Source organism: Eretmochelys imbricata, chromosome 12, assembly GCF_965152235.1.
Source record: "Eretmochelys imbricata isolate rEreImb1 chromosome 12, rEreImb1.hap1, whole genome shotgun sequence".
Taxonomy (NCBI): Eukaryota; Metazoa; Chordata; order Testudines; family Cheloniidae; genus Eretmochelys; species Eretmochelys imbricata.
This window is the reverse complement of record NC_135583.1, coordinates 11112105-11127486: the sequence shown is the minus strand read 5'-3', so window position 1 is coordinate 11127486 and position 15382 is coordinate 11112105. Positions and strand designations below refer to the sequence as shown.

The 15382-nt window shown below is 39.7% G+C and overlaps 1 protein-coding gene across 2 annotated transcripts in view; it reads right to left on the bottom strand.

Annotated features, from left to right (window-relative positions):
• Positions 1-1721: 1721 nt before the first annotated feature.
• ESRP2 (epithelial splicing regulatory protein 2) overlaps positions 1722-15382 on the bottom strand; it is a 60800-nt gene continuing 47139 nt past the window's right edge. The window contains exon 15 of one of the 2 annotated variants that reach the window (XM_077831138.1): positions 1722-1880. In XM_077831138.1, coding sequence (XP_077687264.1) covers positions 1722-1880 — 159 coding nt within the window. Of the gene's footprint in view, positions 1881-6332; positions 6630-15382 lie in introns of those variants that run through there. The other variant, XM_077831139.1, reaches the window with a different exon arrangement.

The window sequence follows — 15382 nt, the reverse complement described above, 5'->3', positions numbered from 1 at the left end:
GCTACACAACTTGAGTTAATGACATTTACTAAGAGGCAGAAAGTTGCATGTCTCACCACTGCATCAGAAGCTTCCTGCAACTCCAGGTATGGCAGTTAGAGGTTAGATTGCCGTGAACTACTAATGAATTTGATACTGTCAAGCCACCCTTTTGCTTTGGGTTCTCTTTCAAAATACCATCTGAACGCACGAAGGCTGAATTATAGCTGCTACTTGCCAACAGCTCTGCACATTGTTTTGTTTTTTTGTGTTTTTTTTTTTTTTTTTTTTAAACCAGAAGACTGTTTTGTATTACTTCTGAGCTAACTGCTGTACTTGGATGAGTACTAGCCATGTTCTATGGCTTGGGTTAGCTGTCCCCATTGTGAACTAGGATTACCTATTGTAGAATAAATAAACAAACAAGCTTACCTTTTATATACATGACATATTTCAGTATTCTCCATCAGCAAGATATCTTAAGCCACAGTCACACCACCAACACTTTAGTGGGGGACTACATCACCTTGATGTGTTTGGATGAAGGAACACAGGCACTTAATACGCCAACACACATTGTAAGCATCTCTTTTATTTGTTGTAATATAAAGAAGCATACATCATTCATTCTTTTCAGTACAACTCAAATTGTACACCAACAAAAAAAAGATCAGTGTACACAGACATCCATGAGCCTGTCACAACAGGACTCATGACATTTTGCTCTGCTGGTATTGCACTTCGAATAGGCTTGAATTAAGGCACAGTAAAAACAAAATCATTTAGTGCTTCTACAGCAGATGTCTTTTTAAACACATGCTACATGACAAACTAGTTTTTCTAGCTTATGTATATACACATGAAGAAAGGAAAAATGCATGCACTAGAAGGTTTAGATTTCAACAATTTTGTTGCTTCATAATATACAAATAAAGTAGTTTAAAGATGTAAACAAACTGCATGCACATAAACTAGAGCAAAATCTTTAATACAGTATCTGAAAGCTATTATGCTTAAATAAAAAATATAACTTACTAGTACTCAATGTTTATGTGCCATTTTTGTCCTGTAGAAATTAAAAGTTTGGGGTTCTTTTTGCTTCACACATTGGCAGCACGTATGTTGATAGGAAAGACTGATATGGCTTTTGCATTACAAAACACAATAATAATAATAAGTTTCTCCTATTCCGTTTGGATGTGGCATCCTGGGTATTTTCCAGTCAAGGAAAGCAACAACAAAAAATCCAATAGGATTTATGCTACAATTTGGGAAAGCTGCAAGTTTCAGCAGCCCTTTCTGGAGACATTTTGCTGAGGGTAAATTCTTAAAACCTAAAACAAAAGAATCTGAACAAACCAAGTTTCACTTTCCACTTCAAACACTACAGAACAAAAATTAAGTCTCCCCCTCTTCCTCCGTGGCTGTGATAGCTGAAGTGCTCTTGGATTGCCTCACGGGTTAACTGGGTGGCAGTATTTCAACAAGTACCCTGAAATCAATTGTCCTTCTCTTTCTTAAGGAAATTAGTTGTATAGTTTTTATTTCTCTTTTTGGTGTAGGGCAGGAGATTTTTCAAATTAAATACAGGAACAAGTATCACTCCTGCACCCTACCACATCAGGCTGAGAAGGCACATTTACTGCTGTGTGGATAGCAAGGGAAGACTTTTTGTTTTATTAAAAGGCACAGTGTTTAGTATTACTTCCCTTCCCTTCTCCCTCCCCCCAAGAGTCTTTTGGTTAGACCAGATAGAGTTCTATATAGCGACTTCCCAGGAGCCGTCCATTTTTCTCAGCCACTGCTTTCTTAGCCAGGTCCAGGCTTGGAAAAGTCACCAACGCTTCTCCACTGGGCTGGCCACTAAAGTTGTAAAGCACAAGAATAGAATCTGTGTGGAGCTGCAGGGATAAGAACACAAGGGAGGGGGAAGAGAAACTTAAAACCTAAGACCACAGATGTAGGCTTTGTCCCTAACACTTGCTGGTTTCTTTAATTGCTTTAGACCAACAGAAAGGCAGTTCGGAGTTTTATACATAGAAACACTTCATCTGCCAAGCTTCAGATCATCGTGGCTACAAACAGCCAAGTCTGGCAGAGAATAAAGGACTGAAGACTGAACTGAGAGCTGTTTTTTAGTTCACAGCAGAAGGAACTTGAATTCTGCTGGTGCATGGGTCAGAAAGATTCAGAAGTAGCTCCAGGAGGAGAGTCCAGTACAGAAGTGCTGCCGATTACTGAGGTTTAAGGTTAGCAAGGCCATGTGTCTACATTATGGGCACTACAGTGGCATAGCTACTGCGCTGTACCACATGGTATAGAGGCAGACGACAGTGACAGAAGGGGTTTTTCCATCGCTGTAGGAACTCCACCTCCTCAAGTGATGGTAGCTAGGTTGTCAGAAGCATTCTTCCATCGACTAAGTTGCATCTACACCACGGACTAGGTTGGCATAGCTACAGCACTCAGGGGCATGAATTTGTCACACCTCTGAGCGCTGTAGCTATGTTGACCTAAGTTTGAAGCGTAGACTAGCCCAAGACAGAAGAGGTATAAAATTTAGTAAATGAAAGGCCAAGCAAGGAAGGAAACCTCAGCCTGCAGTGAAGTATGCTTTTGCTACCTGGCTTATTGGCCAAGAAAAACAGAAAGAGGACTATTAAAGCAGCATGAATACTAACCCAAAAGGAAAAAAAGGCAGACAGTGACACCAGAAAGGGAAGCGTGGGTAGAGCAGCATGAGAGGAGAAGATGCATGAGAATTAACAGAACTAAATTATCCCCCAAAGCCAGAGAAGTAAAAGTTGTAGTACTTCAATTGAATCAAAGGAACCTTTGTTAATATGCAGGGAAGGGGGCGGAAAGAGTAGTGGGAAATGAGACCATTTTGTCAGTGTAGTTAATTTACGTGGGGTGAAACACGGGCCCTGGTATGTTCTAGGATTTAACCTCAAAATATCAAGTATAAAATCCACTCAGCAGATGTGCCCCAGCTTGTCTGTGCCCCCATACCAGACATCCTGGAAGCCCTTGCAAGGGTAAATTTGGAAATCTCATTTGTATATTTGATTTAATAAATCTGAACCAAGTTAAGAAATCAAAAGTTGAAGCAGCAAAAACTCTGAATACAAGAGATTCATTTGCTGGAAACTTAAGCTGGGGTCAACTCATTGCCAGAAAGAACACAAACACTTGGTAAGTTAGAACACCACACCGTTTTAAAAAATAAATAAATAAATAAATAAATAAAAGAGAGCTCAAGTTTAATACTTGCTTTGTGGAGTCTATATCCTTCAGATTTAAAGAGGAAAAACATTCACAGCCCCCCTGCCCCCGCCAAAAAATGAAGCTATCATATATGCTTGTTACAGTAAAAGAAATGGCAAAACGCTCACTTTTTGGTTACCTCCCATACTAGATTCTCACCAACTTTATATTCTGACATGTAGAAGTAAAGCCAGCACATACCAGAACTTCACTCACCCAACTGCTTAGTAGGCAATAAAAGCAGTCTTAAATTATAAGCAACAAATCATGTTAGGAACTAGAGGTACTTAACAGGGCAGTTAGCACAGACACTATTAGATCCATATACTGATACATTTCTCCCTCCAGAAACAAGGTGAATTAGGAAAGCAGCATGCCAAAAAATCTTCAGGAACCTTAAACATAAATTTCTGTAAGAAGCCCAAGTTAGGTTTAGAAATCAGCTTTATAGATTTCAGATTACTAATGCACTTAAAGAGGAAGAAGCTCTTCATTTGGGTAGAACCACTGACAAAATTATATTGGGTCTGTTTTATATTGGGTTCTGCACCTACATCTGTGATTGCTAACCTCTGGCAGATTAAGTTACGGCTACAGTATATCGGGGTCAGTCAGTCATGAGTGAGTTTTATTCTCCAGACCCAAATGCAATGAGAGCATATGGGAAGCATGGTTACACCACTGAGCACAGGAGACAGCAAAAAGCATTTCCTTAGCAGCTTTGGTTTTTAAATCAATGTATGAGATAGGATGCCTTTAAGAAAAATAATGTAGTTATGATAATCGAGCATGTGCTCCCCACCCCCCACCCCCTCTTTTTTTGAAACAAGCAATATTAGTAGCAGGAAACTCATTTAAAAACCTGTATGGAAGGCTAACAGAACAGGCTGCAGGTGCTGCAAGAGGCAGAATTGCCTATGTTTGATTAACTCTTTTCCGAGCTCATCTGTGTTCACTTTAACACACTAACCTGTGGTTTTAATCTAGATGCCTTAAGTAAACGTATTAATTTTGGGAATTACGGCTGAAGATTCATTCAGAGGAGGGGAATGATATACACCTCTACCCCGATATAACGAGACCCGATAGAACATGAATTCGGATAGAACGTGGTAAAGCAGCGCTCCGGGGGGTGCTGGGCTGCGCGCTCCAGTGGATCAAAGCAAGTTCAATATAACGCGGTTTCACCTATAACGCGGTAAGATTTTTTGGCTCCTGAGGAAAGCATTATATCGAGGTAGAGGTGTACTCACACATCATGGCAAATATTTATTCTCTCTGGTGGTTTGCACCAGAGACGTTCATACCTCAGTACCCGAGGCTGCATAAAGTTACACCACCACTCATTTTGTAGTCTGTTAGTCTGAGAGAACTCAGCTCCCATCAGGCTGTAGCAAGGCCCAGTTCCTAACCCCATTTTCCAGAGGACATGAGTGAAACACAAGAGGGGGTGAATAACTTGCCCAGGATCACAGAGAGTGAGTGTCTATGTATCTGCTCAGAATGAACCAGAGATTCTCCTGTCCCCGCTCTTTTAAACACTATACCACAGTGCCTTCAGATGACTTACTCCCCAACAGGTGTGATATTTTCAATGCCACAGCCCTTATAGTGAAATCACACGGACATGAATGCCTTGATACAAATGGCTTACAGAAAAGCCACTCTAAGCTAATGACCAGATAACTCAACTCTTTGTAAGTCATCTATTTCCAAATGACATTATACACATGGGGGGGGGGGGGCAGCAGGACTAATCAGTAGGATTTTTAAAGGGGCGAGACTTCATATTATGGAAGTCATTAATACTTTTTAGGTCATATTAGAATTATGCATTACAACCACACAAATGCCAAAATTCATTATTGTCATTACAATTAATATCAAGGCAGAGGCATAAAGTTTTGTCACTTGTTCCTGCGCTGAAAAACTTGAACATTAGCGGAACATTTAAATGCATAATTTAAAATAGGGCCATTTGATCTCTCAAATGATTGCTTTGGTTTCCTCTTCCAAAAAGTATTAGAATAATTATTTTTAAAAATAAATCTAAGCGTCTTTAGAAAGAAAAAAAAAGTTAGTTAGCTTAGTATTTAAGATTCAGGAGCAAACGTTTTACATGGGAATGAAGCAATACAAAACTTAGTGCTCTAGCATTCAGCAGAGGGCCTGTACAAAGCTTAGAGACCTAAGGGCTTAAGAGGTTCACGTCTTGGGGTTGGCCCTGGGCAAAAGTGAATTTCATCCTGAAGAAGTAACCGAAGTTTCCAGACTCCAGGGATAAACTGCTTCCCTCTCCTACTTTGTTTTCTTTTAGTTTCTGAAGTTGTTCCACACTCATACTGCTAAATCAGGGAAATACTTTGAACCTACAGCATAATAATAAAGATATCTTAATATTGCTTTGTGCCCTCAAATTGCACAATTTTGTCTATAACTATATGCTCTGTTTTTTAATATGTTCATTGAAGGATTTAGTAGTTCAATCAATATCCATTACACTTTTCAAATGTCTGTTACCTTTACTACATGTGAATGATTCACAAGAAGTCCCAGCTCACAGGCCAAAGTGTAAACGTGTATTGGGGAAGCCGGGATCAGACTGCAATGGACGACTGGGATAGTTCACCATTAGCAAGTTTACTCACACATATAAAGAAAACAAACACGCTTATTGACAGAGCAACATTCCAGACCAATTCTAAGGAATGGGGATCTCACTGGTGCGAAGTGAGCAGGAGATATCAGAGAAGCATTCATTTCTAGACAACTTTACAGTGTAAGAAAGATGGAGAAAGGTGGGGGGGGGGGGTTGTTGTTTGTTTGGTTGGTTTTTTTTAAAAAAAGGACTGTCTTCCTATTTTTTTTTTTTTTTTTTTTTTGAAGTAAAGGTTAGAAGAAGTTTTCTTGCTATGTACAACAAACAAGAATAAAAGCCCTGGGTTAAAAGCCTCACATGGAGCACTCAGCAAACGGTAATAAACCACTGTGAAAGTTTAACAGCAATGTCTTTGCACAAAGCCAAGTTGTCACATAACCTCCACCATTTAAACCACTTTTGTCCCATCAGCCACAGATCACAGGAGTAGCCTCAGTTTCACCAGATTAGTTGATTTTTTTTTTTTTTTTAAAAATAGGACAGGAGCAGGGAAGGTTAGAGCAAGGTTCCCAAACACAAGTTAGGAAGGAAAAACAATCTCCACATCACCAAGCCCTTCATTTCCCTTCCCGTTCACCATTGGAGACCCAGCTTCTGCCAGTCCCATCTTACCTTCTTTAGAAGTTACAAACAGTTACAAACAGACCCACTCTTTCGGTGCTTGTAACACACTCCTTGCTTGATCGTTCAGCTGAATAAGGCCATTGTAGTCATCAGGTGCATACTACAGTACAAGTGTGATACACGATAATCAGCAATAGAAGGAACAGTTCTTGTACAGCAAGCCACACAGACTACATTTGCAACCTTAATTAAGAGCATCAGCTACAGTAACTGGCAGGAGACAAAGTGAATTTGACACACACAGCTTATATGCAATCACTAAAATACATTACTTGAAGAGTTGGTTGGAGGTAGGTTTATGGAAGAAATATGGGGGAGATTATATACTGCATATAGTAGCTTTTTGTAATGCAAGTCTTCCTTAATAAGGAAATTTAAACAATCAAATACCCTTTCCTTCCTTAATATTCATAGAACAGCAGCATGTAGATATTGAGAATTATGTGCCAGGTAACAAAGTCTACATATCAGAGAGCTATACTATGTTACAGCAGAGAATCTCACAGGGATTGGAGAGCATGCTTTCTAGACTGCACAAATTGACATGAGGAGAGGAAGAAGAGACCAAGGTCCGAATTCTGATCTTGCTTACGGGGTGCAAATAAGACATTACCTCCACTGAAGTAGAGAGTTACACTGGTGAAAAGCCAGCATGAGGCGTTGTCCACACACAAAAGCCAAAGTTGTACCTCTGTGCCTAACACCAGCATAGCTAAAACCATACAACTTCCACATGTGGATGCATTTATACGGGTATAAAAGTGCTTGCATAGGTATAGCTAGGGTGACCAGATGTCCTGTTTTTATAGGCACAGTCCCGTTTTGGGGAACTTTTTCTTATATAAGCACCTATTACCCCTCCACCCCCTGTCCCGTTTTTTCACAGTTGTTATCTGGTCATCCTATGTATAGCTTACCCCCATACAGGAAGGGGAATAAGCTATACCAGTTTAAAGCACTTTTATAGTGATATAACTGAGTCCACACTGGAGTTGTGCCAGTATAACCATTTTGGTAAAAAGAAAAATCACATCCCTAACCAATAAAGTTATACCAGTACAAAATAGGGTTGCCAGCCCTCCGGGATTGTCCTGTCATTGATTATGTCAGGTGATGAAACCTCCAGGAACACGTCCAACCAAAATTGGCAACCCTAGTACAAAAGCTGTGTATAGACTAGGCCTAAGAGAGAAGAATCAAGAAGTGCTTGCTGTTATAGGGGATGGTGCAAGTCTGTGTCTAAAGTCATAAAACAGATCTTGATTGGTGAGACCAAATGCTGGTTTATACAGAATCTCTCCAGAAGCACACATACTGGAAAGAAACAAATCCCAGAGAACACCTGAATATGTTGTGGAGACTACTGGAATGGTTCATGCTACTTTGCAGCAAAGAGGTACGCAAACCCAGTTTACATTATGTCCTTTCTGCAGTAAGAAGCAGAATTTTCTTTTTTGAAATGGCTTCCTTTACATGCATTGGCACATTACACTATCCCCAAGCACACAGCGTTCTATTGCTATGCCTCCCTTTGTTTCTTTTGATACGGAAAATGTCTCCTGCCAGTTTATAGGGAAGAATAAATATTGTATTTATAAAAGAAAATAAAAGAGACATTTTATAGCCACCTAAAGTGAAATTTAAAGAACACGTAATACACCTACTACACAGAGCAACATCCAAGAGCCCAAAAACCATAAGAGAAAGAACCCCCACAATCTTCACTACAGATTTCTAACCACCTTCACATCTAGACCCACTCCGTTAAGTACAAACAAACGTAAGAAGTTTTTTCTAGATAGTCTCTACCAGGGCAACCAGGCTGTGCAAATATTAATTATCAGCTACCAGACCTGCCCTTGAAACCAATCTACAAAAAGTAAGTTTGTTCTTTGGAAGGAATGTCTCAATATAGTACATACTTTAGATACTATAGATTATCAGCAGATTTACAGTAGGGAAAGCTCTGTAGCCTCTAGTGAGAGTATTTTTTTTTAAAAAGGTACTTGATATGCATAAGCAACAAGAAAAGCAAGGAATGGAAAAATTACAGTATCAGAAACAGCAAGAGGAGAGATTGGTATAAAACATGAGCTCAAGCGTGCAGGAAACTTGAATAACTATTGTGTTTGGTTTTTTTTAAAGAGTTGTTTATTTAAAGGACAGACATAAGAGGAGAGATTGTATTAAGTTAATTAAACAGAGGTTATGGAATAGTAAATGCTTCTGAACAGCTCCAGTTTAAAAAAAAATTACAAAGTCATTATTGTAAATCAAGTTAGGGAAATAATGCAATAGGAGAGGTCATACAAGAAACTATGTCTCTAGTGAGAAAATGACAGCTACTCCAAACTACTTGAGATAGAGCATTAAATGAATGTTTCAGATGTTGGCTATATTTCAGAAGCCTCCTAAACCAGCAAGTAGGAGGTACACCACTACTGGACTGGATGACCAAAAGTGGAAGAACCTGAGGTCAGCTCAGGTGTCCAAAGTGGAATTGCAGTGTTACTAGCTTTGAATGCAGGGACATGTCATTAGTATTAAGCCTCTTAATTTAGGCTCAGTACTTGTGCTTTACCAGTCCCCTACCAACTTGAGATTGTGAAATAATTATATAACAACAATGTAAAAATGCACTATGCCAGAAGTCATCCAATGCCACGTATTGTACTGATGACAAAAAGCAACATTACGTAGGTCAAACTCAGAAGCAGACAGCTCAAAAACTACTGCCAAACCCCATTTCCTGCTGTTGAAAAGCTGTCATGTTCAATAACATGTTCTTTGCCTTTATTCATTCATATAGGCAAAAGGTGAAATTTTCAAATAATTCAAAAATTCTGCTTCCATTACCGTCAATGGCAGATAAGCCAGTTTGAAAATCCCAGATAAGATAACCAGCTGTGAACTCATAGAACTGGAAGTCATTTTGAAAAGCTTTATAAATCCAGTGACATATCAAATTTGGCCTCAGCACATCTAACCTGAATATAGATGTTGCACTTTCAAAGACATTCTCTTCAGTGGGCATTCTCTTTTCACTCACTCAGAAAACTGGAAGTTTCTGAGGAGAGCTTATTCTCAACTGCACAGCAGCAGCGGCTGACCCCTGTTATCCAATTATTCATCAACAAAACAAGCATCTATTGAAAATGTTTTTTCGTCAACCAGTGTCTCTTTTTCCTCTGTTTGACAGAACAGTCTTGTTTATTGATACTGACGAAGTGGAGGGAGCTGCTTCTTAGATAGATTGATTTTTCCTTTACATTTTCCTTAAGTCAGGGACAAAGTGATTCCTTTTTCACCCTGAGGTGGCTATCAAGTCCAGCTGAAGTTAGTGGGGAGAGGCACAAGAAAAGAGCCAAGAAGAGGCTGCACGCACATCACCACTGTGGGGTTTCTTTAAAGGGTTCCTCATTTGATCCTGATCTCAAGGGCAGCAGGAAATGGTACTCTGCGTGCCCCCCTGTGCTACGGGTCTCCCAGTGGGTAGGTAGGATTGGAGCCAGGTATGGAGTAAAGTTTGCACCAAGATGGTAGCTTGGCAGCAGAAAGTAATGCAAAGCAATAGCAAGTGGTGGATCTTTACGGGCTAGAAAAAAAATGGCAAGATACACTGCAGAGTGCCCACAAACAAAAGACCAAGAACAGGTGAAAAATGCATCTGGTAGGAATAGAGTGCTGGTACCGAGGGGAGCGGATGCTCAGTAGCGAAGCTGGTTTGAATAGAGGAAAAAGGTCGATCCTTTTAGCAAGCAAAGATAAGGCTGAATCATTTTATATCGGAGCAGGATCAATCTCTTATTGACTAATGAGACTGATAGTAGGATTTTCCCATTGAAAAATCGCTGTCGGAAATCTAGATTTATGAAGGCTGAGGGAGGAGGTAACAACAACCCTGTTTGACCAAATCAAGAGGATTTCCAGACTCAGTGGGTCTTTTCTAGTGTCCTAATATGAACTGGCAAAAACGTAAATGTAAGAGAGAGGAAAAAAAGTTAATCCATCCCTTGGGTGTCAGAGGTTGTTAAGTTCTGTCTCTCAGGTACATACTGTTAAACAAGTAGAGTTCTACAATTACTTGATCCTGCACTCTACATTTAAAGACATTCTTGTACCATTGTTTCCTTCTCTCTGCTCCATGTTCATCTGTTTTCTTGCAGTTCCTCAGTTTGAGGGTTTTATGGCTTTTGAGTGGCAAGTTACAACATCATAAGTAGTACTTCATGTACCAAGGGAAAGTTGAACCAAGAGTTGCAAACCCATGTGCCATCTAGGTGGCCTCACCTCTCCCTCACTAGCAGTAACCAAGGGGCTATTACTTTTGCTGGTTTACCTCAGTCCATCCCAAGAGTCACATTCTCTGCCTGAAAAATATTCCCTCTACTGTTTCAAAGGTTAGTTTGATACACATGATATATAAGGAATACCACAAGTGTCCTTCACACAGCTCTTCCAACATTTACTAATTTCTGACTTGCAATAATTCTGCTGTGCTAGCCTATCATCTTATGCAGAGATCACCTGTGCTGCTTCCTGAGGAGATCATGCTGCTTTTCCACTCCTTTCCTAAAAACATGCATTTGAACCTAAATCTTTAGAAGCAAAAAGTTAGTGCACTCCTCTCACCACGTTACTAGCCCTACCGAATTCCATTCTCCCCTCACCCTATGTTAGTGCCTCTGCGAGTATCTACCACCTAAACAGGAATAAGGGCTTGGCTACACACGGTTTGTTCATTGGTTTAACTAAATGGTTTAGAAACTGATTTTAGTTAAGCCCTAAGGGAATAGGGAAATTAAGGGGAAACATAATAGGAGCTAAGAATAGTTTCCAGCTAGAAAGGAGGTACAACTTGCAGCCTTTCGAGGCAAAATGGCCACTTCAGGGATGCAGCTGCAGCAATTCTATTCTGGATTTACTGGGCTAGTCATCAGAAGAGTTTGCTAGGAAAGCCTCCTCTGAAAATGTGAGCCCACACCAGAGAATAGGTCCTAGGGAGGGGAGGAATCCCTAAGTGACTGAGACTGATTCAGTCTAGATGTATTTGGTCTTGAAGCAAAGTGCCATAATACAGCAGCAGAGACAATCTTAAATGTTTGGTGGAAGAGGTAGTAAAGGAGGGACCTGTATCATTCCAATTACATCCCATCACAATAGTGGTTCCATTTAACTGTATTGCTTAAAGTGTGACAAACAGCTAGTTGACAGCAATGGTAAACAGCAAAATTTACTATCCCAATTTTTAGAGAGGTTCTCTCCTTGCGGGCAGTGCTTCCAACTGAAAGATCAATCTAAATTCAGAACCAAAGCAGTATATGTCTGTGAGCTATGGCTGTGTTCCATTTTAGAGGGGGAAAAGTCATACAATATTGTCTACTGCTTGCTAGCTTGCCTGCAAAGCTATGCTAAGTGAAACTATCTCCCACTCCCCCTCCACACTACTCCCTCCCACCCCCACCCCAGAAGGTGTTGTGACTAGAATTGGCAGCTAGAGGATGCAACAGACATGGATGAAGAAGCTATCCCCCCTAGGACTGTGAAAGGTGTCAGATTTCAAAAAGGACCCATAGAAAACAGAGAATACTTTCTTTGTTCAAAAATACATTTCAGGCAAAGCTTAATCCAGGGGAAGTCAGCAACAGTGAAGTCTGCTGTCCTGGTATTAGAGAGAGAGGAGTTGTTAAAGCTCTTGGAATTTTGCCATTCGTCCATTTCCCCCACCTCCTCATTACCGCTTTTTTTAAAAAAGCACTTAGCCTTGAATTCTGTGTCTATGAAGAGTCAGAGAATAAATACATTGCAAAACCCTCTATAGCTACATATGAGGAATGGTATACATAAACCCAGTATAGGTTTAAATGATATTCATTTTATTTTAAACCTATCCCATATAAAAACAGTAAAACAGGCACCAGGTTTCCACCCTGGCCCTGTTTCAGCAAGTAGGGACTAAAACTCTCACAAGCTTTAAGCAAGTTTCAAATGTTGACTGCAATCCCTCAAATTCAGTCTTCCCAGCTCATATCATTTCTGACTGTAGTTCTGAATGAAACACAATGCTTGAGTGAACAGGACTACACTGACATCCAGACTACCTGGGTTGATAAATCTGCTTTCTGTTCCAGAGTATCACAATTCTATTAACGGCACACACACTCTTATGAAAGTAGCAAACATCAAAAGCTTGGATTATTCTTGGAGTCTTGGAACATTCCCCTTAATCTCATTGGTTCAGTTAGTGAGCATGAGAAGACTAATTAACCACTAAGCAAATGTAAGGATAAAGTGTACAACACACAGCAGATTTAGCAAGTACATGTTACATAAATAACTAAAGAAATAGCGGCAAAAAGTACCTTTGCTTACTTAGTATGTATTTATCCTTGCATAAAAACATCACTGTGTCTGCAAGTGCTGATGGCTGTTCTCCAAATCATTCACTTACCATTTACTTAATTCCTCTCACCTTTAATAGTGTTTAGAGTGTTCTGCTGCAGTGACCTAACTGTACAATTTGCTAGTGCTGAATATAATCAACTACCTAGGTTTCCCCTATTCCTTCTCCCTGACAGAGACACAGTTTCAGGAGCTGAAAAGCGGATTTTTATTATTAAAAATAAATTCCAGAAATCCAGTTCTCCTTGAAATAGAAGATTTTCAAGTTAGGATAGGAGCTCGCAGTAAATATCCAGACTGACTCATAGTCCTCCTTCACATCCCTCCAAAAATTTTAACAAATGATTAGGGAGCTGATGTGTGGAGACCACTGCCAATCATGTTGACCTGTATGGTCTCATTATTTCCTTGTGTTTCCCCATCTGTCTTTCTAGATCCTCCTATTGTTTCTTGTCTTATACTTAGGCTACGTCTACACTACAGACCTTACAGCGGTGCAGCTGGTAGTGCTGCAACATAGCGTTGTCCACACTGGCTCTTGTGTCAGTGAAACTTGTGTCGGTCAGAGGGGTGTTTTTTTTTCATGCCTCTCACCAACAAAAGTTTTGCCAACAGAAGTGCTAGAGTAGACAGTCTTAGACTGTAGCTATCTGTGGTAGAGACCATCTTTTTGTTATCTGTACAATGCTTAGCACAGTGGCCTCCTGGGTTATGATGGGATCTCCCAGGATTCACTGCAATACAATAATTAGAAGCTACATCATGAATTATTGGATGGTAACATGCTAGCATTAAACGTTAAACGTTCACAAGCGTATTGCACATTGCAGTACAAGAGAGAGGGTTTTTTCAAGCATCTCCAAAGACAATTATATTAACTGCTCTGTAGATTTTTTTTGTGGGGTTAACTGAAAGCATCATGAATGTTTAACTGTGATGGAGGAATTCTTAACTTAATTAAAAAAATCATAGGAGCATCTGATGGTGCTATAAGGATTAAGCCAATACTGATAGCCAAACTGATGAAAATATTGAATTATAATTTTAACACTATCTACTGTTGGAAGCATGTACTGATGTTGAGACCAGCTTGTTCAAGCACATGGTAAGCCAAGAGTATCTCTGTTACGAGGCAGGTCTGGTGTGAAAGCTGCTTTCAGTTAAGTAGCAACGTGTGCATACATGCAGTACATGAAGCCCTTGAAGACCAAAGAGATTCAGACAAGGAAACAGCAGAAAATAAATAAAACTTAATTCATCCCTTTCAGACAGGAATACACAAAAGATAAAAATCACCCTTTGTTCTCAGCATCTCAGATCCAATTTCCGTGTCCACTGAAAATCAACTTCAATTATTTTCACAAAGGGATTAAGATCATACCCATGCCAATGGTGGTTAACAAGGGCTCACTTTATAAAGGACCAGAAGCATCGTTCAATACATCCTCTGGGTAGCAGTAGAAAGAGAAGAAATGGGGGAGTGGGGGAGGGAGGGAGGAGATAACATTAGATTTTCTTACCAGAGACAAAATACTGTCCCAACACAATAAGTCATCAGACCTTTTACTTACAAAAGTATTTTTCCAGATTATTGCAGGAGTGAATGTGTGCATGGGCGTGTGTAAATTAAAAAAACCCTGGACTAGCACATGTATCATGTAGTGCTTTCTCAGCTCCTTTACAAGACTCTAAACCCTGATCTACTCAAGGCAGCATCTTCTAAAGACTTAATTAAATCAGTCACTCTTTGATCAGCAGTAGCCAATGACAGTAAAATGCATACACTTTTAAATATCTTGCTGTGTTCCTCACCTCATAAACTCTAAGAAAGATAATTCAACTGGGCAAATGATGAAAAACACACTTGCAACCAGCTCCTTAAATGTCATGACTAAGCTTCACTTTTAAAAGTATTTTTGGGTGGAGTAGGGTAGGGATTTATTTCTTGTGACCAGGGAACAGGTTAAAGTAGGAGTATACATCTAGTTCTGATTCATAAACACATTCCTATACATTTAAAATTTTTAAATATGCCCTCCCTCCCCCCCCACACTTTAAACTACCTTCCATTTAAGGTGATGGAAAGGGGCAAATTAAGCAACAGAACTGAAACCTGTATATGATAAATATAAGATTTAGTTAATAACACCCAGCTATCAGAAGTGGAAAGTTCACTGATCCACGAACAATTCCCTGTGCAGTCCCATCCACGGATGGGGGCAGGTCTAATTTCACATATTTTCTTGTTACTTTTCCACCTGAGGTTTTGATGCAGGACATAATTCTACATTCTACATTCTCAAAATAAAATCTCATGTTAAAAGCTAGCAGGGAAAAAATGAAAAATAAAAATAAATTTAGTTTTAAAAAGTTAATTAAAATCAATAGAAATGAAGTAGTAGTAGCTGAAGAGTCACGGTCATATCTGAAAAAACAGGTACACATCACTTC